The 25466-nt window shown below is 36.6% G+C and overlaps 2 protein-coding genes and 1 pseudogene across 2 annotated transcripts; 2 read left to right on the top strand and 1 right to left on the bottom strand.

Annotated features, from left to right (window-relative positions):
* Window positions 1-8431: 8431 nt before the first annotated feature.
* On the top strand, window positions 8432-11394 carry LOC126624083 (protein SULFUR DEFICIENCY-INDUCED 1). The gene is made up of 3 exons (XM_050293100.1): window positions 8432-8721; window positions 10336-10704; window positions 10803-11394. Exons 1-3 carry the CDS (start codon window positions 8602-8604, stop codon window positions 11202-11204), a joined length of 891 nt encoding a protein of 296 aa, XP_050149057.1. The 5' UTR covers window positions 8432-8601; the 3' UTR covers window positions 11205-11394.
* Window positions 11395-11523: 129 nt separating this feature from the next.
* LOC126624088 (pantoate--beta-alanine ligase-like) lies at window positions 11524-14028 on the top strand (annotated as a pseudogene).
* Window positions 14029-14108: 80 nt separating this feature from the next.
* Window positions 14109-17471, bottom strand: LOC126624086 (putative vesicle-associated membrane protein 726). The gene is made up of 5 exons (XM_050293102.1): window positions 17106-17471; window positions 15832-15973; window positions 15617-15737; window positions 14742-14804; window positions 14109-14523 (listed from the first exon to the last, which is right to left on the bottom strand). Exons 1-5 carry the CDS (start codon window positions 17293-17295, stop codon window positions 14380-14382), a joined length of 660 nt encoding a protein of 219 aa, XP_050149059.1. The 5' UTR covers window positions 17296-17471; the 3' UTR covers window positions 14109-14379.
* Between the last annotated feature and the right edge of the window lie 7995 nt (window positions 17472-25466).

Here is a 25466-nt window from a genome sequence, read left to right as displayed (position 1 = left end):
AAGATTTAATTGTTTTATATAATCAATTAGGTGGTTGTTAAGCCCAACACTACATTTGTATGACTTATTTCTAGAACTAAGAATCTTGAGAGAAACTTTACCGTAGAAAATAAATTGGGCAATAAAAGTGTTGAACTATTTGAGATAAATGGATGGTTTTTCTCGAATGCATGAGTTTCTTATTGAATTTTGTTATTACAATTGTCTGTATAGAAAGAAGTTTTTTAAAATTAAAGTTGATCAAATCTTATCTTCGATCAACTATGTCATAAGAAATATTGAATGGGTTAGCTATTTTTTCAACTAAAAAAGAATTTGTTGAAATATTAGATTATGTAAACTTACTTGGTATATTTGCATCTAAAAAATGCAAGAAGTGTAATATTTAAGTAATGTTTGTATATCTTTCTTCTTTTGATATTATTCTGTAATGATATTTGATGTAGAAATAAACTTTTTCATGTATTTAGCAAATTCTTTTTATACATATCAATTTACAAGGGTCGGGGGTCAGACAACTCTAGGGTCCCACTTTAAAGGCTCGCCTAGGCCCCAAATTCTCAGGGTCAGCCTGAGCAAGAAATTGCATTAAAATGCCACATCATCATGTCAGCCAGCAAGGACAACATTGCTATTGCATCATAAAAGTTGTTATCTTCACCCAATGTTTAAAATATCTATGAAACTGTCGATATTTTCGTTGAAATATCCGAAAAATCAAGGATCGATATGGAAAGAAGGGATGAATTGCAAACTTTACCCTATATCGGTGCGATATAGGAAAATCAATTAATATCGATGATTTACTGATTCACTGCAGAAAATTTGGCAGAATCCATTGTAGATTTCAAACTTTTTGAGAAAATTCTCTAATTTTGACTAAATCTGAATAAGTTGATAAACACACCGCATTGTAAAATTCCATAATTTTTGTCGAATGCAAATATCAATTTCAATATTCTATAAAATTGAATATAGATATTTCCACCTATATTGATATTTTAAACATTATCTTCGCCACATTATGGAAGACCTTAAATCTCAAATTTTACTTTGTATTAAAAGAACATAGTAAATTTGAAGAAAAAAAAACACTTCGGTAATTATAAATTTTGTACAAAAGCGCTTTAATATTTAGTTTGAGGAAAAAAAGATGAATAACGTATTCATTTAGCATACTTTAAGTGATTTTTAAGTGTGAAATTTCTTCTATGTCATCTTATTACAAAGTAATTTTAGTTTTTTTATTCCTAAAAGAGGAGAAAGTAATAAAATTAACATGTGAAAGATGATATTAAATAGTGTGAAAAATGAGAATAGTCACAAATTGGTAAAGAATTTACATAGCAAATAGGCGTGTCATTATGACATTTCGTATTAATAGTACAATGTTATATATAATTTTTTTTATCTCATATGTTACTGTATTATAAACTTAAAGCGACACGATCGACCGTGTCCATGCCCATAAACGTTCTCTCCAAAAATTGAAGTTTTAGAGCCAAATTGGATCTTCTTTTTTTTCTCATTTCTGACAATTGAAACAAGGTTTTAATCAATCATGTGTCTGTCGATAGAGATATACAGGGAAACAAACAAACACATGGTAGGACTTAATTTTCATATTTCAGACCTAATCTCTTCTCACATGCCACAATTTCTTCGAGCACTATTCATAAACAATTATACTATTCATTTTTGTTAACATTTTCTTTTAGCAACTAAACTACCATACGGTTCATTTTTAGTATAACTAGTTAATTTGCACCCAATTAAGAATCACAACCAAAAATTAACATTTGCCCAACGAGAATTTGTTGGACGAATCAAGTTTTGTCAGGCAAAAGTAGTCAATGTTGTGATTTTTTTCAGAGACTTTAGGCGGCGAAACGTTTTGACGGGCAAAGTTTTCGTGGCAAGGAAAAAAATTTGCAAGTATTATGCTACCTTTTGCTCGACAGAAAGAAGTTCATCGGGCAAAGTTATATTTTATGATTTAGGGTTTAAAGTTTATAGTTTGTCGGGCAAAAGGAAATGTTTCACCTAGCAAAGGGGAGGGACATTTTTCGCATATTCAATGCTTTTGATGATTTTTGTAATCTGGGAAATTAATTTCAACACTCCAACCATCAATGTAGTTGGTATATACTCCGAGAGAGCATATGCCAAAAATCATCCAAATGCAAGCTTTGGGGATTAGGTAATGAGACGAAATCCTTCGAGTATTAGAAACTTAGCATCACGATTAAACAATTTTTTCAGCTCCGATTTTGATAATTTTTAACAACTACTCCCTGACAGTAGAAAAATACAGTGAACAGACCCATTCATCAATTTAAAATATTTACACTATTGGTTATCACAAAATCTTACGTTCTACTTACAAAAGTATAAAATAAACTTTAAGTTTTCGTTAAATCTATTGTTTTGAAGGGATACGCAGTCTACAAAATCAATTTCCACGATCCAACCGTTAAATATGTTTGCAAATAATACAAAATTGCATACGTCAAAAATCACCAAAAGCAAACTTTTAGAGATTAAGTAATGGGACGAAAGGATGGACTGGGTTACAATCATATCATCATGAATTGATTTGTTCATCAAATTCGATGACCTTGTAACCGCTTGAAAATATATAAATAAATAAATAAATAAATAGGGAAATTTTGAATGTTTGGTGTTTGGTAAATTTTGTCAGGCAACAATACTAAATTCGTTGGACAAACTTTCAAATTTTCTCCACTTTTCCAAAACTCAAAATTTCCCCCATATTAAAGTGCTTGCTAGATGAAATGTTGTAAAATTCGTCGAGCAAATGTGTTTTCGAATTTTTTTTATATTAGAAATATTATGAATATACTTGAATTTGTGAATTGAATGTGCAAGAAAGGCGGTGTGGTGGGGGGGGCGTGGTGGTTCAGGCTCGAAGGGGACCAGGGTGGGGAGTGGGTTGGTTCCGGGTGGAAATTAGAATTTGTATAATTTGTCGGAATATTAGAAAATTTCTTTGCAATTTTTTTTTGGTAAAATGTCATTTAATAAATATTTTAGAAAGTACTCTAATTTATTAAAATTAATGCAAATTAAATTTTTTTCCTCGTATGTCATCGCGGTTGATCACTTGTGGTTGTCGCTCTTCATTCGGTTCGAGTTGGAATGACTTGGCGGCAGATATGGCGAATATTTCATTGGAGGTACTAGGTGGCCACCGCCAAGTCAGCGGCTGGGCACATTGCATCAGCTTCGTTGGTCTAGGAGCACCAATTTTTCTCGACTTATTTACAGTCGGAAATGACGTGTTGTTGTGCCAGCCTAACCCCCACTGTTGATATCGCACAGGTTGACTTCGATTCAGTGGCCATCGCCATGTGAGAGACGGAGAACTTCCAGCCGGGGTGTGAAGAAGGTGAAAGTGTGGGGGACCTATAGAAGCTTCTTCTTGAATGGGATCACTCGCATAACGCAAGTCAAGATCATGGTTGTTTACAACTCAAAACATTACTGAGCAAACGCCAAATTCAACAATCTGTTGACTCACAGCATGAGAGCCATCATCTACACCAAGTACCCTATGAAACTCCTTACATGGAAAAAGCTCGCCTCGAGATAAAGGACGAGATCTCGATAAATGTGCCTGTTTAATTTTACTTATTTAGTGCATTTTTCAAACTAACACTAGATTTTATTTTTCGTCTATTTTAGGTCAAGTTTGAGATTGACATGGATAAGTAGGGTGTGTCCGAGTACATAAACCAGGTGTGGACCGATCGATTCAAGGAGTTGAGGCACGAGGTGCACAAAAACTATGAGTGTAACATCCCACATCGCACAGGGGAGTGGATCATGTAAGCCTTATATGTATATTCCCATCTCTACCTAGCACGAAGCTTTTTGGGAGCTCACTGGCTTCGGGTTCCGTAGGAACTCCGAAGTTAAGCGAGTTCGTACGAGAGCAATCCCAGGATGAGTGACCCATTGGGAAGTTCTCGTGTGAGTTCCCAGAAACAAAACCGTGAAGGCGTGGTCGGGACCCAAAACGGACAATATCGTGCTACGGCGAAGTTGAGTCCAGGATATGATGGGGGGGCCCAGGCCAGGATATGACAATGAGACTTGTGCATCTCCTACTTAAGCTTTGATCGATCTATTCCCAAAGTTAGTATAAATGATGGGCAAGTGAACTAACTTCACGTACGGTCACTTTCAGAGCCCGAAATTTTTGGTAAGTTTTTTTATATTTCATTTCAATTTTTAATTCAAAGTTTTTTTAATTTAATTTTTTTTTTTTTTCACAATGAAAATCAACGACAAATAAGGCTAACTGGGAAGCGAAGTAGTACCTCCCTCACTTTGGTGCTCGACTTCTCATCTACGGGTCAAAGAATGGCGTGCGAAGCGTTCGTTTTTTTTGGAAGTTGACGCCTAAGGGGATATGCATGACAATTGATAGGTGCATTATTTATCATATTTTCATATTAATTATTCCTAGATTTTGTTAAGGAATTGATTATAAAAGAGCCTTATTACTTTCCTTTTCTTAATTTCAGCCATTCTGCACACTTAGAACGTTTTTTGTGATAATTCGACTTTCCAAAGGAGTTTTAATGCAAGGCCAATTGGAGAAGGAAGCTAAGAGGCTGAAGATCGTTCTGTCCAAATTTCATAATTTTCCATGGAGCCATTCATTCTAGTTTTACAAATCAATCTTGCAAAAGTTGTTTTCCCGTCATAATTGCGCAACTGTGGGAGAATGAAGAAGGCTTTCCTGATTTTTTCTAGTGGCGTGTGATATATGCTTGGAAAGATAAGAGATCAAGCTATGTTTCCTATATTTTTACAGAATTTTCAAGAAGATAAATCAACCCCAAATTTGACGTGCAAGACAGAATACGTGTTTCCCAAGCCAAGAAGGATTATTTCCTAGTTTGTGTTATTAATTGTTTAGGAGTTTGTTTTATTTAGGAGAGTTTCTCCCAGATCTAGTATAAAATAGGTGTCCTAAGCTATCTCTAGATGACCCCCACATACCCTGGATATCACCCACATCCATACTACCATTCACCATCTCCGCAATTTGTAAAGAAGAGCTTAAGGACGTGCTTTGCCATGGATTCCGGATTCTATCTTTCTTTTATTTTTATTTCTATGTGTAACTAAGTTATTTTCTAAGGTTTATGATGAAGCCATGACATGAATATTTGCGAAGTACTTTGTTAATTTGATTATATGCCATGCTATATTCTTAATCTTTGTGGGTATTTTATTCTAGATTCGAATTTCTAATGACTGATCACCTTTAGGAATTTTGCATCTAGATAGTTAGATAAATCTATGAGGATGACCAATCAATTAGGTTTAGTGGAATTAAGATTAAGAATAGTAGACAAACTAGTGAGGATGACCAATATCAAGCTATAGCTAGTCCTACTTGGTTGGCATGATTCTTCTACGCTTAATGGGTTTTTATGTGTTTAATTGTATGCCTAACCAATATGATATAATTATCATGTAGAGATACAAGAGTTGATGCCTGACCATGAATTAATTCATATCTTAGAAAGAACAACCTTTAACATTGACATGGTAATTGGATAGTAGTTGGCTCTAGGAAAAGTAAAGTAAATAGGATTGTTATTGGTGAATTCATAACCTTAGGTTTTCTTGTGTCATGTGTTTATTTTAATTAATAATCTTTTCTTTTTCTTGTTAATTTTAGTCTGAATCAATTACTCAATTATTCAATTCAATCTATCCTTTGTTTGTTTAATTAAGTCTAGCATGATTAATCGATTAAATTGGTATTAAAGCAATCCATGTGGGATCGACCTCGTATTTGCATATATTACTACAATTAATTCGTGCGCTTGCAAGTTTAATTTGGTTTAAATTAATCTATTATTTAGGTTAGTTTAAATATACATCACCAATTATGGCAAATAGGTACCTGACAACATTTATGTACGTATTCCATTCAACATTTTAACTTCAAATTTCATTACAATTAAATTTTATAAAATTATGATCGATAATCTTAATTGGTTTCTTTTTCTTCTGTAGGCTTCTATGTCGCAAAATAATGATGAGTACCTCACCAACCTCTCTCAGCAGCAACCGGACACGCCAATGAAGCAGCTAACACCTGATCCAGATGTGTCTCTATAGTTGCTCATAGGCAGGAGTGGGTAATAGAAGGCCAAGAGTTCCGTGGCCTAAGATATGGTATGGTTCAAGACCTCAAGAGATCTACTTCATCTAGCTCTTAGCCTGCAAGTGGTCATCTTCCAGACTGTAGTAGTTGGAGATGGAGTTAGAGGCCATGCCCCATCAAGAAGAAGTTGTGCGCCAGCAAGAAGAAGCTCGGAATGAAGCAGTGCACCAGCGGAAGGATAACTTTTGACTGTACATGCAAGAGCTGACAAAATACGATCATTGGGCAAGTTTGGTTTGTCGGGTCAAGTTCGTCAAGGCACTTTGTGCGAGAAAATAGTCGTCGATAATTCGTTGGGCAAATAGTATTCGCCCGGAAAAATTTTATTTTATGTCGGGCAAACATTTGAACGACGACTTTTGCCCGACGAATATATGTCAAACAAAACATTAGGTGACGAAACCTTATTTGACCTTTCGTTTGAAAATGGGTTTTTTTTGTAGTGCACTTGTTGTGAATAAACAAAATACTACAAAGAAAAACACTTGAAGATTAGGGTTACACCATTAAAAAGATAATAAGTTAATCATGTTCATTTAACTAACAAGTATTAAGTTTTTAGAGATGTTTCTAGTTAAAGACATGGGTTACACTCCGAGTATTAACGTAACCCAATGTCGGGAGACATTGGGACTAAAGTCGGGAGACATACGAAATGAAGCACATAATAACTTCCAAGTTATAATAAATCACGACAAATCAAATGTTGTACATATAAGGCGGTGCTTATGGATACGCACTCTAGATACAAACATTTTTCCTAAACAGTGCACTGAACATGTCCAGGTTCATCCATATATGGCAAAGCTCCTCAGTCCTCACACAGTGCTCCAACAGTTTTGCACTGACGCCATTTTCTTGCTTGCTTGCTTACTATACAAGTATTTCTCTAGATTTTTTTTTTTAAATGTTTAAAGATAGCAACAAAATTTAGTGCTCAGGAGTTGGGATATATCTGAAATCCTCGTTCAAATCTAGTTCTTAGTTGTTCTAACTGAACCCGACTGGTTTAAAGGTCAGGTTCACCCGTACAACCTACAAACTGACGTCCACTGATAAGATTATCTTCCTTTTAGTTAGACTAGGAGCCGTCTAACTTTCTAACAAGAAAGCATTAAACGATATCGGATAAGACACACAAACAGAGAAGATGTGTTGTCGTCTATATATATAAGAATTTTCCTAATATATACATATTTGTTACATTTTCATAACTTTCATCGATCACACGCGACGTTTTGTGCTATCACACGCGACGTTTTGTGCTATCACACGCGACGTTTTGTGCTAGAAGAGTCTCAACATAATCATGTCCAAGTTCATCCGAAAATTGAGATATATAGGATAGGGAAGAATTATATGTTTATTAGGTAGTGTGAAAACCTCACCCTACCTGGCTATGATTAAGTAGCTAAAAGGGCATGACCACCGATCTGTCATATGCGATAAGTTACAACTAACTTTACTAATGATATGAAAAATAGTTTACATTACAGTGCTGTATTTTGACTAGTGGCATTGACAACAAACCCTAGGGCCCTGTTGTGGGGTCAAATGACGTATCAATTTATAGTAAAATACATTATATTTACAGTAAAAACCTTTTATATAAATAAATAAAATAAAAATAAAATGTAGTGTATTGTATTGTTAATTATATATAAGAGTAATGACATGAAACTAAATTTATAAACTAAACGTTGTGTCACTAAATGAAAATGAGCACGTTTATCAACGTTTAAGTAATAATTAAATTATCAACTTCTATATCATTTAATTTACACAATTGAGTTTGTCTAGCATTGTCATGTACGAAAAAGGAAAAGGTCATGATTGTATTCCAATAATACGAGAAATTTTTAGTTGTCACGAGAACACAGATAGTATACTACGTGTTTTTATACAAGTAGTAAAAAATTTTGATTTTTAAGTTATTAACCTTTTAACACATATAACACACTATTTATATAGAGACACGTGGTGTACCACCTTGTGTGACGGTCACACTGAAAAATCTATCTAATGCAATAATACAACCATCGAGACTGTTCCCAGAATGGTTGAATTTCAGCGCGACACGTGTCCCACCCGACACGTAGCAAGGTTGTTGATCTGCTGTTTGTGTGAACATAAACCAACAAAGGATGAATCGAGTCGTGATATGGCATAAAGTTCATGACCATCTTATAAAACCGAAAATATTATCAGATGTTTGCTTGTATAAATTGGACTCGTAATATCTCTCCTCCTCGATTTCCTGAGGGAGAGAGAGTGGAGACCTAGCTCCTCCATTATTATTTGTTTTTAATTATTTATTGTTCTTTTCTTTTTTTATTAATATTATTGCAGCCAATTAATCCAGAGAAATTAAGGGGGAAAAAAGAAAAAGAATGGAGGGGAGTCGGAAGATGAACAGCTGCAGCACCAAAGGGAAGAAAGATGATCTTTATCATGTTATTCATAAGGTTCCTTCTGGTGATAGTCCTTATGTTAGAGCTAAACATGCTCAGGTTCGTCCCCATACTTCAATAGTTCTCCAGTCTAGTTTTTATTTATTTGTTTATTTATTAAACGCGATATAATCAAAACAACGGGAAGAGAAATTCAAACTTGGGTGAGCATATTGCTCTTTCAGTCTAGGTAACTTCGCGATGCCCAAATCTAAGATCTTGTTAGTTTTTTTTTCGTTTGGGGGTTATAAGAAGCTGATTCATGTCATAAAAACTCATACCTTGGTTTTGCATGATACGATGAGTTTGATTAGTAGCGATTGAGTTTGAATTGCATGCTTAATTTTTCCAAGATGTATACATTTTCTTCTTTGTTTTATACTTCACGTGACGAGATAAATAAATAGATAAAAGATAAACTGCCGTCTGCAATTAGGTTGTTCTGCTCGTTCTGATATATGATACATCCTTGATATTCTCTCATTCTATCTTTTTTTTGTTTTGTGCACCCTTTTGGCATTACTCAAGCTTCTTCCAATTACCAAGGAGATTATTGTTTTACCAAATCCATCATTTTTGTTTGGAGGATGCTTCAATATTTCCTTAATTTTCCCAACTCAAAAACCCCAATAATTGAATGGCTAGTACATTATTTTATTAATTTTTCTGGATGAATGGTTGACTTAAGTGGGGGTAAAATTTTGGTGAAGAAACGCTAGAGCTCGAGCATGAAGTTTAAACTTCAAACCTACTTTCTTTCTTCCTTTTCCCAAATTCGAAGCTGATTATTGCCTACCATGCAATCGATCGACCTCTTTTCCAATAATTTTTATGGCTAGCTTTTATAATTAATTGGGTGAATTATAATTTATATGTAGTTGAGTGGAAAATCAGATCTCAGTGTGTTTCACAGGTTCAGATCTCATCTTTGGTTAATAAATTAGGTTGCAAATGATTTGAAAAATACATACTTGAGTTAAACCAAATAGTTTAATTTCGTGAAATAATTAACTTTGGGTTCGTAGAATGTGGAAGTTATATGTATATACACACACAAGCGAATATTTTTCATTAAATTTATCCAAATTGATCGAACTTGGATATAAAGAGGGAAACACGCTGCTTTAGCTAATTAGTTTAATTAAGTTGAGTTGTGCGTAGAATTTAGAAGTTTAAACCACTTGAAATGTTATATTATTTATCATAATTAATTACCTGAACAATACTTATTGCAACAAGATGAATAACATTATTAAGATGTTATTTGCAGTCCATAAAAATTTAAAAGAAAAATAACACCTATAAAATAATTGACAAAAATGAAAAATCTATTTAAATTGTTGTTAAAGATGTGGGGGCCAAGAACCAAGTGGATGTTGGATCTGGACTCTGAATTATGATGTCAACTTGGTATCCTAAAAAGAAAAAGATTTTGTGTTCATCAAAAATAAAAATAAATTGCTCAAAAAAAAAATGCATATATATAAATGCAATGCAAAATATTTATTGTTTTTTTATTAGTGTTGGCCCACTTCGTCTGGACCACTGTGAAAAACATGGAAAAGAGTGACAGTATCGATTATTTACATGGGCCTTTTTCTTGGGGGCCCAAATTACAGCCCAATTTGTTAGTCTTACCAAACCCCTTTTTTCTTTTTTTGTAATATTTTTCAGCTAGTTGCAAAGGATCCTGAGGCAGCAATAGTGTTGTTTTGGAAGGCAATAAATGCAGGAGACAGGGTGGACAGTGCCCTAAAAGACATGGCTGTGGTGATGAAGCAATTGGATAGAACTGAGGAGGCCATTGAAGCTGTTAAGTCCTTTAGAGGCCTTTGCTCCAAACAAGCCCAAGACTCTCTTGACAATGTCCTCATTGACTTGTACAAGAAATGTGGCAAAATTGAAGAGCAAATTGACTTGCTCAAGAGGAAGCTTAGGTTGATATACCAAGGAGCCGCCTTCAACGGAAAGCCGACTAAAACCGCGCGCTCTCATGGAAAGAAGTTCCAAGTTTCAGTTACGCAAGAGACTTCGAGATTACTGGTATGATTTATCAGATATCCATCTGATATGTTATGTTGAGTTGCCTAGGTTCATAATTTTGGTAACATGTTACCTTAGTAATGTGATAAATTTTACAGGGTAATTTGGGCTGGGCCTATATGCAAAGGGGTAACTACATGATGGCGGAGGTCGTGTATCAAAAGGCCCAAATGATCGACCCTGACTCAAACAAAGCATGTAACTTGGGTTTGTGCCTAATCAAACAGGGCCGATACGAAGATGCCCGTTTGGTACTTGAAGATGTGGTTCAAAGTAGACTTCCAGGATCTGAGGAGAGCAAGTCGAAGAAACGGGCCCACGAGTTGTTAATGGAATTGAGGTCAATGAGTAGTTTGCCAGAGTCATTGGATCTACTGAGCCTGGATGATGATTTTGTGAAGGGGCTTGAGCAATTGATGAATGAATGGGGTCCGTTTAGATCCAAGAGGCTTCCAATCTTTGAAGAAATCTCTCAATTTAGAGATCAAGTGGCATGTTAATAGTCCAAATTATCACTTTCTTGTGTTGTTTCACTTGTTCATATTGATATGTAGGTGTGTTAATATAGGTTGTGTGTTTAGTCCCAACAAAAGGGAAAACACAAACAAACACAGAATCAAGTTGTCTTGTATGAGGGTGTGTGGGTAAGTTCAAAATTGAAATAAAGTTCCTTGGTGGTTTGAAACACAATCCATTATTGGATTTTTCTAATGACTGCAGCTACAACTGAACATCAATTACAAGAGAGACAAACGAGAATTTAAATTAGAGTTATCGAAAATAGAATGAAATTGTCTTAGCAACAAATTGGAGGTAATTAGTCGTGTCAAAAATAAAATTTCATACTCCCCTTTAATCTAACGTTTATTTGATGAAATAGACAAAAATTGCGTAAACTGAGACTAAATTTGATGAAATAGACAAAAATTTCGTAAACAGACTAAATGACAATTTGAGAAGGCCCGACCCAACCTACCCGCCACAAAGCAGTTTCTTCCTCACTTGAATTTTGCTATTTGCCTTCGCCAATTCCACCAAGCTCTCGCTCTCTCCTTCTCGAAACACCAACATCCCAGCTTCCAATGGAGGCCGGAGAGCCACAGATCATCAGAGACAAGGACCAGATGCGGAGGTGGTCACGCGCCATGAGATCCCAAGGCAAGACTGTCGGACTAGTACCCACAACAATGGGCTACCTCCACGACGGACACGTGTCCCTCATCCGAGAAGCTCGCACCCACGCCGACGTCCTCGCCGTCTCGATCTACGTGAACAAGGGTCAGTCTCCCCCTCCGAGAAGACCTTTCCACATACCCGTCCGCTTTCCACGGCGACATCCGGAAGCTCACCCAAATTCCCGGCGGCGTCGACGTCGTTTTTAACCCCCACAACCTATACGACTACGGAAATAACACGGACGCAAAGGCACCAGCGAGTAATGGGGCACGTGCGAGCGACGGCGGTGAAACGGTGTCCTGCGTGGAGGAGAAGGGGGCGGGGCACGAGACGTCGGTGAGGGTGGAGAGGTTGGAGAAGGGGATGTGCGGGCGGACCAGGCCTGTGTTTTTTAGAGGGGTGGCGACGGTGGTGAGCAAGCTGTTTAACATTGTGGAGACGGATGTTGCGGTGTTTGGGAAGCAGGATTATCAGCAATGGCGGATTATTCAGCGGATGGTAAGTTCTTGTTGGATTTTCAGAGCTTGATTTTTAATCGGTTTTGCGAATTGCTTTCAAAATGTACGATGAAATCTCTTTTCGTGGCATTTTTCGCCGCGCCATAAACTTCTAGAAGTTCATGAATTGGAGCATGAAATTGTAAGACTTGGAAAGATTTGGTCGGAAGTGATGGCCAAAACGTGATTTAGACCTCTTGTCTTGTCCCTACATTTTCAATTGCATCGAATTTTTGTCTTTGTTTGTTTGCATTCCGTTTACTGTTGGAATTCGAGGACGTGTCAACTTACGTTAATTTCTTGGTGCGAAATGTCACTTGTGCGGCACATGGGAGGGTAGATTTAACGGAGTTCATACAAGGAATGACAAAATGTTGGGTGTGAGAATTTGTTGTTTGAACCCGATTTTGGTCTCGATTTAATGTGCTTTGTCAATGCAAGAATGTTTGATGTGCTCATTTTGTGAGGAAAGAAAAATAGATTGCCAATGTTGTGTTCATTGAATTGAAAATTGTTGCAAAGCATAAATTTCGGGTTTGGGTTAAAACCGTTTCAAAAACTTTGTTTGCTTTATTTCATTTGGCCATTTCAAACCTAATTGCTGCAGTAGTTTTAGACATGATGTGTTTTGATGATATGATGTTAGCTACATTTGTAGGAAGCTGCTTATGGATTACCGGTCTCTTTTGAATTTGTACAGGTTCGAGATCTTGATTTTTCCGTTAGAGTGATAGGTTCTGAAATAGTGCGGGAAAATGACGGCCTGGCGATGAGTTCACGCAATGTGCACCTCTCACCTGAAGAACGGGAAAAGGTTTGCTACTGCATTTAAGCCTATCTCGCTATTTGTATAAGCAAGTCACTGTCAAAAGCTAGATCTTCTGCAGAAAAGGGACATTAATTGTAAAGAGTTGAGAGACTTGGTCGTCGAAGCGATTAGTGAAGCCGGTGGAAGAGTCGACTATGCTGAGGTGAGCATCGCAGAACTAGCTTGTTTTACCGCGTTGGCTTTAAAGATGGAACAACAAAGTCCTTGATACTCGTTCAAGATAGCTTTGAATTTTTAAAACCCTAATTTTCGGCACTTACCAACTTCATTTTTCTTCGATTAATTTCTTCCACCTTTCTGGGAGACGAGGGACAAGTACCTCGTAAGCTAATATGTCAGAAAACTTGACGAAGATTATGTTCTAATTGTTTGTGAATTTTTCCGGCAGATTCTCGACCAAGGAAGACCTAGGAAAACTTTGGAAGAGAATCTAAGAAAAGACTAGTACTTGGATCTAACAGAGGACATAACACAGAACCGAACGCTATGGCGTTCTATGATTCATATAGCCAACCTCACTTAGTGGGAAAAGGTTTTGTTGGAAGCTTGAAGTCAGTAGAAGAGATCAGACGTTCGGTTGTGTTGTGTGTTGCTGCCTGGTTCGGGTTAGTCAGACCGATAGACAACATGGAGATCAATAAATGAATCATTGTCTTCCTACTTCGTACTTCATAGTTCATACAACATACATAGAAGAATGTCGAAGAGGTTGGACTTGTTTTTCCGTTTGACAAAAGCCATTTTCATACATTATTCTTAAGGGACGTTTTCCCTCATGTTTTCGATTCTCAAATGAAAGCGAAAAGAAGCACATTTCCCTCACGTTTCATTTCCGGTGAATTTTTTAGCTTCGCGTTATTTGGGCGGTTTTACGGTTCTTGAGAAGGGTGATAAGATGCACATTCGACACTTTTCAACCGTTGCATACCAAATCTAGAATCAGTCACAAGTGCTACAACATAAGTTCCATGGAGCAAAAGGAATCAAGAACGATTCGCACATCCGACAGAGCCTATTATGGGAAAAAATTTACGAATACAAGCTATACAAACGGTCTTGCAATACAAATTATAGCAGAAAGTAGGATGTGCAACCAAGAATAAATATACGTAGACCAGAAACAAGCGCGACGAACAAACTCCATCCTGTGCCCGATAAGAGTTTACGGACACATCAGCATTTGAAGCCATTGCAAACGGATAGAACGATGATGAGAATCAAAGCGATTAAGATTCCCAAAACTATCAGCTTGATCTTCATGTTCTGGAACCACATCTTCCTCCTCATCTGGGTTCCCTGCTGCCTAAAATCTTGTGCCTGCATCGCCAAACCAATCAGTAACACAGCATACATCAGAAAATTAACTACACAAAATCCGAACACTCAAGCCGCCAAAAGAGAGATAATTACACCCAGCCTACAGTGATTAAGGGTTTACTGATACTAATGAAAAGCCAACAAAATACGGTTCAATTTCAATACATGTAATTGAATTGGCTATTGCAGGGTAAAACAAAATGGCATCAATCGCTGACCTGTGAGCGGAGGTTCTCTGTTTTATCAACCAGAAGTTCAATTTTCTCCCCACGATCAAGAACCTGCAATGAACATAATCAATCAAATAATCTCGCACCACATTGATCCCAATCTCGAAATAATTATTCCAATAAATTAGATCTGGCATTCGTGTCATGGTTCCCGTGTTCGTGACATACCCAATATCTTAACGGTTGTGTAGTTAAAATGGGTAATATTACCCAACCCAAAATCAACCAATTAATATGACCCATCCCGTTAAAGAAAATATATTTTAAATCAATACATGATCAAATGAAAAACGCAAGTCAAATCAAATAATCCAATGGTAAGGATGTAATCTCACTTATGTGAAATCAAATCCTGTGGCAATTGTTGTAGTAAGGTTTTTTAATTAATGTAGAAGTATGAAAAATGTAATACATCCATACATACATACATATATAAACGCTCGTAATGACAATCAACGGTTAAATTTAAATTTATAGTTTATGTATTTTTAAACTGGTTTGGAAATTTTTATTCTCACTATCTAAGAAAAATACTATGGCTATTGTAGAAAGGGTTTTTAGTAGTATAAAATCATCAAACTAACTTTTTTTATCGGGTTGAGATGGGTTACCCACGGGTAAACGTATTAAGAACCCGTTCTTAACAATCTCTTAACGTGTGACCCCATAATGACCCAATTAGTTAACGTGTTGACCAAAAACCCGTTATTTCATGTCATTTCGGATCAGGTTAATAGGTCGTGTAAGAAATTGCCAAGTTTGAAAATTATTAGTCCCAGCAAAAAACCTGACCACAAGAATTAGATACCAAACTAAACAAAAACGATTGGTTTTCTAGATCTAAACAAATCACAAGGCCTTACCTTTTCAATATTTTCCATCATAACGCCTTTGACTTCTGAGACTTGTGCTTTCACTTTTGAAAGCTTGCTAATCTCCTCGGGATGATCCACACAGTATTGCATGTGCTCCTTCAGTTTGGACCTATATTGGCACCAAAATTTGCAGGATTAGAAGACGTCATAGGAAAGGTCAACCACATTCAATTCAATAAATGGAAAAGATAAAACAACAGTACCCGAATTCCTTGTTTAGGCTATTTGCAACTGCTGTTGCAGCTTTCCCCCCACCATATCTACCGATAAAATCCTCCTTGATTCGCTCAAGGAAGGCAATAGGAACTTGTCGACCAACCGCCTCAACTGCAACTACACAATATGCTGTAGCATCGAAGGGGTAAAGTTAGTTCAACTCTTATAGACATAAATGTATCAAAATTCAAAAGAGTAAAGAGAAACAAACACGAATAAAAAAACATCCCATCATCCAACTATGCATAATGAAAACTGAAATGTTTTTCGACTGAAAAGTAATTTTACGCGGCTCTTTTCTTTAAACTTCAGAAACTCAAGGTTCTAGTGCATGCATTCATGTAAGAGAACCGATTTTGACAGATCAATTAACAAGAGTTGTTTGCAGTGGCGTATGGTGGCACTACGTTTCCAGAGGCTCCTTAAAGTGAGATCACTCCTGTTCAACTTCTTTAACCTATTCTATTTCGGTAATGTTGAAAATCTTGGTAGAAACATGCATAGCAAAAAAACATTAAATCAGATTTGACATTAACGACTTCTTGCCATATTTCCTAAAGCTTAATCTAGTAATTACGAAAACTAGAAGCTAAAATATCTTACTCATTCAACTTATTTAAGTTGAGAGTTTTTTCGTTGGTTAAATCCGATAACAAAAAACACTTCCAAAGCCATTGGAATGCACAAGTGAATAAGCTTTACAAAATCAAAGGAGACACAAAGCCATGCTCATTCGGCTCGAGAAATCTAGAACTAACATAATTCGGATACAATAGTATTTACTAACTGAATCCAGAAAAACCAAAACCCAACTAAAACCTTCGATCGTGAATTTAATTTTTCCTCTCATATCCCTATTCAACACTCATATCAAACGAATCACTTTAACAACAGCGGGAGTTACGAAGTTTACTTTTACAATTATTTTCCTTTTCACCGCACAAACTTGACTCTTTTATCATTACTCACAAACATTTTCTCACCTACCAAACAGCCTAACAAAATCCGAGAAAAACGCACAAGAAATTACGAGCTTGAGAATCCATACGAATCTTATCCGACGGCCTCAAAGCAACGAAAATCTATGCCAATCGAACTAATAATAAACGATTTTCCAAAAATAGCATAGAAACCACGAAGGAAATCCAAATCGAGCAAAATCGGCACATCAAATCCACGATCAATACGCGGATCGGACCGGAAACTAAAAAAATCTATCAGAGGAGATCTGACGAGAGAGAGAGAGAGAGAGAGGAATTACTGAAGCCATTATCGACGAGGTAGTTGAAGGTGTGGCCGTCGCAGTTGTAGGTGAACTTGTTGTTAGTGGCCGGAAGTTTCTGGAGGCACTGGGAAGCTATGCTGGTGAAGTTTCCAGTGAATTCCGTGTACTCAGCGAGGATCACCGTGCCGCGCGCCACGAAGCTGTAGATCAACGATTGCTGCCCCATGGATTCGATCCCCGAAGCCTACCCTATGAGAGAGGAAGTGAAGATTCCGGTTGCGGATGAGAGAGAGGCAGCGGAGGGTTTGGGGGTTTTTTTATTGGAGAGAGAGAGAGAGAACCAAAGTCGCGGTGGTTTTATCGTGATGAGAGAGAGAGAGAGAGAGAGAGAGAGAATTTTGCTTAGATGAGAAGCTAGGTACGGTAGCGAGGGGGTCTTCGTTGTGAGTTTGTTAACCTACCCTCCAACGTGAGAGGAAATAACGAAAATGCCACGCAGTCTCTGAGCTGCAGTCGGATTTTGAATTTTTCGGAAATATTTGAATGCTTTTTTACTACAAAAGTCAAGGAGACGCGCAGAGCCCCCCTCTAGAAACTAGAATTTTGAAAACTCATTCAATTCAAAGGACCTCATCCGATACGTGTTTTCCTTTTTCTAATTTTTTTTGGACTTTAATTATTATTTTCTTTTTGGATTAGAGCAATATTGAAGAACGGAGATATTCTTTGTGTACCCACATCGCTACGATTATTTGATAACAAGTTGTTACATTGTATATTAATATAAACCATGTTATTGATATTTTGAAATTTTTATTTTATACTCTTCACAAGTATGTTCTTATCTTTAAATATAAAAAATTTGGAATGCAAAATTAAAATTTAAAGTGTCGATAACAATTTCTCTTCAAAATTTTTTATTTTGTAGTTGACATGTGTTCCACCAACCATGCTGGTATTTCAATGGAAACATATGACCTAAGAACTAATTTCCTCAAGTGAAAGTTGCCGCCAATTATTCATTAATATCAGCACAAATCAATTTCATGACCATATTTTAATTCCCAACCCTAAATAATCCAAGTAAAACTACCAGAACATGTTATATGCATTGTTTAAAAGGAAAATTAATGAAAATGGCTTGAAAACTTTGAGTTTTAACGAAAATGACAAAAATGTGTTATAGGTGAATAGTACAATGATTGACTTTTTAGAGTAAAAATATGATTTTTCGTTAAAACTACCAGAACATGTTCATGACCGCAATCTTTTCGTTAAAACTACTTTGTTTAAAATGGGATCTTGACAAAGTTTATAGCTTCAATAACATCTACTAAAAAAAATAGGTAAAAATATCTCTGGATGTTAATCCCAATTTTGTCCATTTATATTCGCATAATAAGAAAAACAATAATTTTTAAGTATGTGCTATCTACATACTTTTATTTTTCACACACTTTTATTAATCATGTCTTTTAATTTTTTTAATTTGTTCGATCTGACAGCTAAAAATTAAGATGAAGTGTAAATTTTCGCTCTAGCATTACTAGATGGGTGGCTCGATATGTTGGGGCTCTTGTTTTCGTTTGTTTCAAGTAGATAATGTTAAAATATATTAGATAAGTCTATTGGTTCCTGGATCCTCAAGAATTTGGGCAAACCCAGATAAAAATGAGTAGACAAAGTTTGTCCAGCCTCTCTCGTACTTGACAAAAACATTGCATTTTGCAGCTGTTCAATCTGACATCTAATTGTTGCGTGACAAATCCACCAACCAATTTTAAATAGGGAAATAAAATTATATTTATCTATATATCATTGCCAAGGATTGAAATTTCCGTACGTAGTTTACTGCCCTTTTTATTTTTTCGTTTTGAAATATACCATTGTTATTATCCATTTGTACGATCATTTCTACCATCTTTCTATAAAACCGACATTTGATGGTAATTGTAGCACCGCCTTTAAATTTTGTTTGGATAGACTTGATGAATGCTATTTCATTGCCTCAATAATCCAACGCCTTCACCTTCATGGTAATGACATGCACTAATACTTCGTGGTAATGAGTTGTAAATACAAGAATTAAACAAAGTTTACTTGGTGATTTTAGTACGGGTGGGTTCGAAAAACCGAAAATTGAAAAAAACCAGACCAAAAACTGAACTGAGGTCGAAAAAAACCGAACCAAACTGAAGATTCGGTTTATGGGGTTAGAAAACCGAATCGAAGTGTTTTCAAAACGACGTTGTTTTATAATTAATTATAAATTAATGCTTTTTACTTGAAACGGCATCATTTGTTCTTCCTTTCTTCAGTCTGAATTGCGTTGCTACGTTTGTATTGTAACCCTAATCCTAAACATCGATCCCCCAGCCTCTACTGTGTGGACCCTCCTCTCCTTCCCAATTCCCAGCCTCCGTCGCTCCACGCACCTCTCTCAACTCAATTAGTCTTCGTCTTCTTCCTTCCCAGCGACCTGCAACCCGTCTCACTCTTAGTCAGTCAGTCTCTCACATCTCATCGATTTGCAAGTGTCGCCGTCTCACTCTCAGTCTCTCACCCTCGCGACCCGCGACTTCCTCTCGCTGTTTCGAGTCTCGACCCACGACTTCCTTTGCAAGGTTAGTATCATGGTAATTTCTCTCATGTTCTACATATTTCCTTTTCAATTTCATGGGTTTTGCAGATTTTATTTTCAATTTCATAGGTTCTGCAGCTTTTCAATTTCATGGGTTGTGATTTTCTTTTATTTTTAGTGGTTTTTGTTGTTCCTATGATAGTAATGCTTACTATTGTTGTCAATTAGAAGAATATGATTGAAATGCTGTGTTTAACTCAACCAAACATTAAGGAAAAATCAAATTAATTCCTACTATGCATATCTTCCTTTTCCCTGAACAACTTTGATGCATTGCCGTCACCTATGTCCGTCCACGTTCAAATTAGGTCAAATTCACCTTGAGGGCCCTAGAAAAGCAAAATGAAGCTGCAAGTTGCAACCGCCTGTACGTATAGGACCTGGATTGGATTATCTGTCTTCCTCATTCCATCTTCTTCTATTTTTATGGTCACGGTTAAACCACGTCAACATTTTATATTCTTATTACTTTTTGTCTTATTATAGTTGAATACCAGAGTGCGGAACAAATAAGACTACAAAATAATAAGAATATTATTAAACAAAAGAGAATGCCGGAACGGCTACAAAACCCTAAGGGTGCGTTTGTTGTACCGGACTGTCTCGGACTGGACTAGCTGCAGGGACTAAGCTGGACTGGCTTAGACTAGACTAAGCTGGACTAGCTTAGTGAAGCGTTTGGTGCAGTGTCGGACTAAGAAGCAGGATAATGAAAACAATACTGTTCACCAGATTTGTGTTTGCTTAGACTAGGACCACATTATTGTTCTATTTCAATAGCTCCATTTACCTGTGCCCAACGCTTTTGCCATTGTGTAATAGAGTAATTGTACAAATCTCATGATCTGAGTTAATTGGAGCATATTTTTATCATGTGTATTATGAATCTTAAAAAAAAGGACAATTGTTTTGTTTTTAATACTTGCTAATAGAATTGGGACATGAATCTGCACATAATGAGCAAAATTACATTTCAAGTGGCTGAGACTCCCCACCCCTTAAGGCACATTCAGGCAACAAAGTAGCGTTTGGGAACTTGAACTATGGAATTTCTCAACTCTATTCTATATAAAGGCTTTTGCAGCTGAGTCTCTAAAACATCATTCACTAAACTTTCATCCATGATATTTTACAAAATGCTAGTTAACTATAGTATAGCATTCCAAAGTAGATCTCCATAATTTACAAAATCTTAGTTAATATTAGCCAAAATACTTCATAGTGCAAAGCTAAGTTAGATCTCCATAATTTGAGTCGTTTGTTCCTTGTTTTCCCTTGGGGTCTGAGCACTGGCCACTTCCGTTTATGCTCCTCTTGTCCGCAACAATAATTGGATCTGTACCACAAAAGAGTTTCATGAGAACAGGCAAGTAGGCAGGTAGATCTTAAGAATATATGAGATTGCATACAAGATAGACATTTTTTTTTAAGGGAAACGAAAGAATTTTATAAAAAGGAAAGAATTTACAAAAGAGGAAAAAAAACCGTGGAAAAGATATCCACCTGGAGCTAGAAGAAAACTAGCAAGGACCCCTACTGAAAACTAAATGAACAGAGGAAAAGCTAAACCGAATCAATTAATGGCTGCTAACAAATCCCTAAATATAGAAGAGAGATTGTAATCTCTAAACTCCACTGAAACCGAAGCCCAAAGGGCTGCCCATTGTCTTACTCTATCCCAAAGCTCCTCTACCTTACGCTCCAACCAAATGTTCCAGAAGAGGGCTGTCAACAGAGATCCCCACAAGGTTTTGGCATACAAGATAGACATATGAACACATTGAGAGAAGCAAATTAACTCATAGTTATAATATCCAATCAATTTGCATACTATCACCAGATTAACTCATAGTTATGATATTCACATTGAGAGAAGCAGCAGGGGTGGAATTTACATCGTTTGCGCAACATACTTCCCTCGACATTAGAGAACTAATTTTGCGCGATTGATGTGCTTTTAAAGCTTATAAATTCTCAGTCAAACGACAATACCTCTATTCTAACAAAACAGCATTTGCTCGAACGCTTATACTCAGACTAAAATCACAGGATTGCATCTCACTCTTGGACACTACTGATATTCAATCGAGCTATATTGACGCGTGCAAACAAATCATAAAAAACAAAACAAAACTCAAACCAAGAAGTATAAGGTTATTCATTTATTTAACATCCATTGTAAAAGACCCAAAAACTGGAATATACAGTTTAAATTTATAATCTAGTTTTTCTTCATTTCCTACCATTTCTCAGCAACCAAACAATTTAAATTTAAAATGTACATCATTTTTCAAATCAACACCACAAATCGGATTATACCATTAATTATACTATGAAAGAAGCAAATGGATACCCTCTAAAATCAATAGAAAGCACAAATCTATAATCTTTTCAATCAAAATCTCACCTCAAATCCTTCATCTGCAGAACCCCATTTTTCCACACTCGAAAGTTCACTCTCTTTCTTCTTTCCCTTCTGTAGACACAACAAATCACTCAAATCCCACGCTTCTTCCGAACTCAGCAACCAAGATTCAAATACGCAGAAGGATCTTCAGTCAATTTGAACCACATTCTCTTCACCCAAGAACCCACATTTACAAAAATGCCAGCTCTCTTTCTTTCCATTTTTGGACTAAATTTTGTGCTGAAAAACAAGAACAATCAGGTGTGGAGGAAATGATTGAAGATCTGAAAGCGTGGAGCAGCAGAATCATTTGGGTTTTGAAAGTAAAGAAAAGAGTCTTTAATTTCAGCGAGAGAGAGAAAGTCTTTGGGAATGCAACAGAGGAAAAATGTCAAACTTGAGAGAAATCAGAGGGAAATTTGCAGAAACTAGAAACCAGGAGAGAGAGAGAGAGAGAGAGAGAGTTTGAAATGGAAGAAAGAAGAGACGTTAGAATTTAGCACTGAGCAAGGAATCAGATAAATAAACAAGAAGAAAACGCATCATTGCTGTGAGGGAGAGCTTTGCTTTCAACCAAAACCCTGATGCCCAAAAATACCATTTTTCCCCATTTTGCAGAATACAAATTACAGATTGGTAAGTATTTACTCAAGAAACAAAATCAGAACCACACAAGTCGATAATCGAACTCACAAAAAGAACACCAGCCAACCAAGAAGCATCAAATTCGTGAACCAAGAACATAAAAACGAAAAACCACACAGAAATATGAAAACCCCAAATTCTAATCTCAATTTGACCTAAAAATCAAAACCCTAATTTGTTCAAGTGCAGAGGTCTATGATTGAAATTTTCTCAAACCCAAAACAACAAAATCAAATAAAGCTCAGTAATATCACGATCTGCAAAACAAATCGATGAAATAAATCGAAGATTCGAAGTTTACCAGACAACTCAGAGTAGATGAGGGCGAGCAGATGCAGATGAGGGAGGACGCAGAGATAAGGGTGAGGAGGACGACGATGAGGGAGCAGGGCAAGGAGGGAGCGATGTGTGACGAGTAGGACGAGCGACTTGGGGTTCTTGGACGAGCGAAGCTCTAGCGGTTCTCTCTGTGCTTACGAATCCGGCCGAGATTGGGGTCCTTCGTTAAGAACACCTAGCGAGGTGAATAATCCGAGCGAGTCCTACCTAAGCTCATTAAACCTAATCCTTGTCCAAAACAAACATGGGACTATACTAGCAATTAGTCTAGTCTAGTCCAGTACCCCTTAATCCGGTCAAACAAACACGCAGAGACTACATTGTGAATGACTTGTTCTCAAACTAAATTACAAGCTCTATTTATAGAGCAATAAACCTAAGAAACCCTAATGCTTAAATGCCAAAAATACCCTACTACAAAATCAAATCAAATCTTAATTAATTTCCTAAATAAACCTAATAAATTCCAACACCCCCCGTCAAACTCATGGCGGTATACGACATGAGTTTGCCAACAGACGATGTGGATGCAAGCTTTGTTATGCTAACTTCCGATGCCAATTTCAATACAAAATTCCATCGGTGCAAGTGCAAGATTTCAATGCCAGTGCCAGTGCAAGATTCCAATGCCAGTGCCAGATTTCCATGCCAATGCCAGTGCAAGATTTCCATGCTAGTGCCAGTGCAAGATTCCAATGCCAGTGCCAGTGCAAATGTCGATGCCGATGCCAAACAAACAAACAAAAAACAATCCAACAATTTTTTTTTTCTCTTTTGCCCGCATGGGCCTAAAAAACCTAACCCTTTTTTTTTTTTACTTCTGCTTTCTTCATGCAGCAACCAAGTCGAGGGAAAGAAAATGGATTGCAGCCAACAGAACAACTCCAATGCAATTGCAGAAGGACTCCATACGAGTTGCGACAGATCCAACTCATAGGAATCGAGTCCGGGTACCGTGCGAGTTCAAGCACATGGTGGGTGGATGGTTCTGCAGATCCAGATGGGGTAGGCGCAGTGGAAGTGATGGCAGATTCCACCTTTTTAAAAAAAAAAAAAAAAAAAAAAACAAACTAGACCAACGACAATCTAAACAACGAACAAGACGGACAAACAAACTGATACGAATCAAGGGCAGATTAAATCCCAAAGGATCAAACCTGCTCTGATACCAAGTTGAATATCAGAGTGCGGAACAAACAAGACTACAAAATAATAAGAATATTATTAAACAAAAGAGAATGCCGGAACGGCTACAAAACCCTAAGAGGTTACATTGTGAATGACTTGTTCTCAAACTAAATTACAAGCTCTATTTATAGAGCAATAAACCTAAGAAACCCTAATGCTTAAATGACAAAAATACCCTACTACAAAATCAAATCAAATCTTAATTAATTTCCTAAATAAACCTAATAAATTCCAACAATTATTTCCATAAAAAAATGATATAATATGTTGACGTGGCTTAACCGTGACCATAGAAATATGAGGGGATGGGAAGGGGATGGGATGAGGGAGGGCAGACAATCCAAGTCCGTACTTATATCCAATTCCAACGACACTTTGCAATTGAGAGATTTTTATTTTTATTTTTTTTATAAAAAAACGATATATTTCATTCCAAGGCCATAAACTAGGCTAAACAGTATAAGAAAAGAGGAGGTCCTCCTCCAGAAGATCACAAATAAACAGAGGAGGATTGCCAAACCAAGTAGAATTACTCTCTGAATGTAGAGCAAACCTAGCAATTCTATGGGCTACAAAGTTGGCATCACAGCGAACATGGACAATAGAAACTTCAGCGATCATTTCCATAAAGAGCTTGGTATCTTCTATGATAGGTCCAATAGTCGACAAATTAGTAGAAGAATCATTTAATGTGGAAACAATCTAAACTGAATTGCTCTTAAAAATTATATTTTGTAAACCCCTTTCAATCACCACTTCGAAGCCAACTCTAACCGCCAACGCTTCGATTTGAGCAGGAGAGAACACCTCCTGGAAATTAAATGAGGCAGCCCCAATAAAGCCTCCATTAGAGTCGCGGATTACCACCCCTAGAGAATTTCAGTTTAGAAACAAAATCCAACCGATTTGATGGAGAAATTTAAATTGCAGTAATAACAATAGTGCATATGTGGGAAGAAATATACACAAAGTACCATGTGGTGATGAGATACACAGATCATGGATTGATTTAAACAAAATTAATTGGGCAAAAACACATGTCAAAACAATCATATTTTATAAGTATTGCACACGTATAGGTGTTTTATGTTGTAGTTAAAAGATGTCCTAAAAACCGAACAATTGGTGTGAAGCCGTGTCGAAGAAGTTCTGATTCACCATCAGAAGATAATATAAG

This window comes from Malus sylvestris, chromosome 5 (genome assembly GCF_916048215.2).
Source record: "Malus sylvestris chromosome 5, drMalSylv7.2, whole genome shotgun sequence".
In the NCBI taxonomy this organism is placed as follows: Eukaryota; Viridiplantae; Streptophyta; class Magnoliopsida; order Rosales; family Rosaceae; genus Malus; species Malus sylvestris.
The sequence above is the reverse complement of the archived record's forward strand: the minus strand, read 5'-3'. Positions and strand labels throughout refer to the sequence as shown.

Coding starts and splice junctions, on each gene's coding strand:
- LOC126624083 (XM_050293100.1), top strand. CDS start 8,602: ATGGAGGGGAGTCGGAAGATGAACAGCTGCAGCACCAAAGGGAAGAAA. Junction 8,722..10,335: donor TTAGAGCTAAACATGCTCAG/GTTCGTCCCCAT, acceptor AATATTTTTCAG/CTAGTTGCAAAGGATCCTGA. Junction 10,705..10,802: donor AAGAGACTTCGAGATTACTG/GTATGATTTATC, acceptor TAAATTTTACAG/GGTAATTTGGGCTGGGCCTA.
- LOC126624086 (XM_050293102.1), bottom strand. CDS start 17,295: ATGGGGCAGCAATCGTTGATCTACAGCTTCGTGGCGCGCGGCACGGTG. Junction 15,974..17,105: donor CCTCGTCGATAATGGCTTCA/GTAATTCCTCTC, acceptor TCGATGCTACAG/CATATTGTGTAGTTGCAGTT. Junction 14,805..15,616: donor TGATGGAAAATATTGAAAAG/GTAAGGCCTTGT, acceptor TGTTCATTGCAG/GTTCTTGATCGTGGGGAGAA.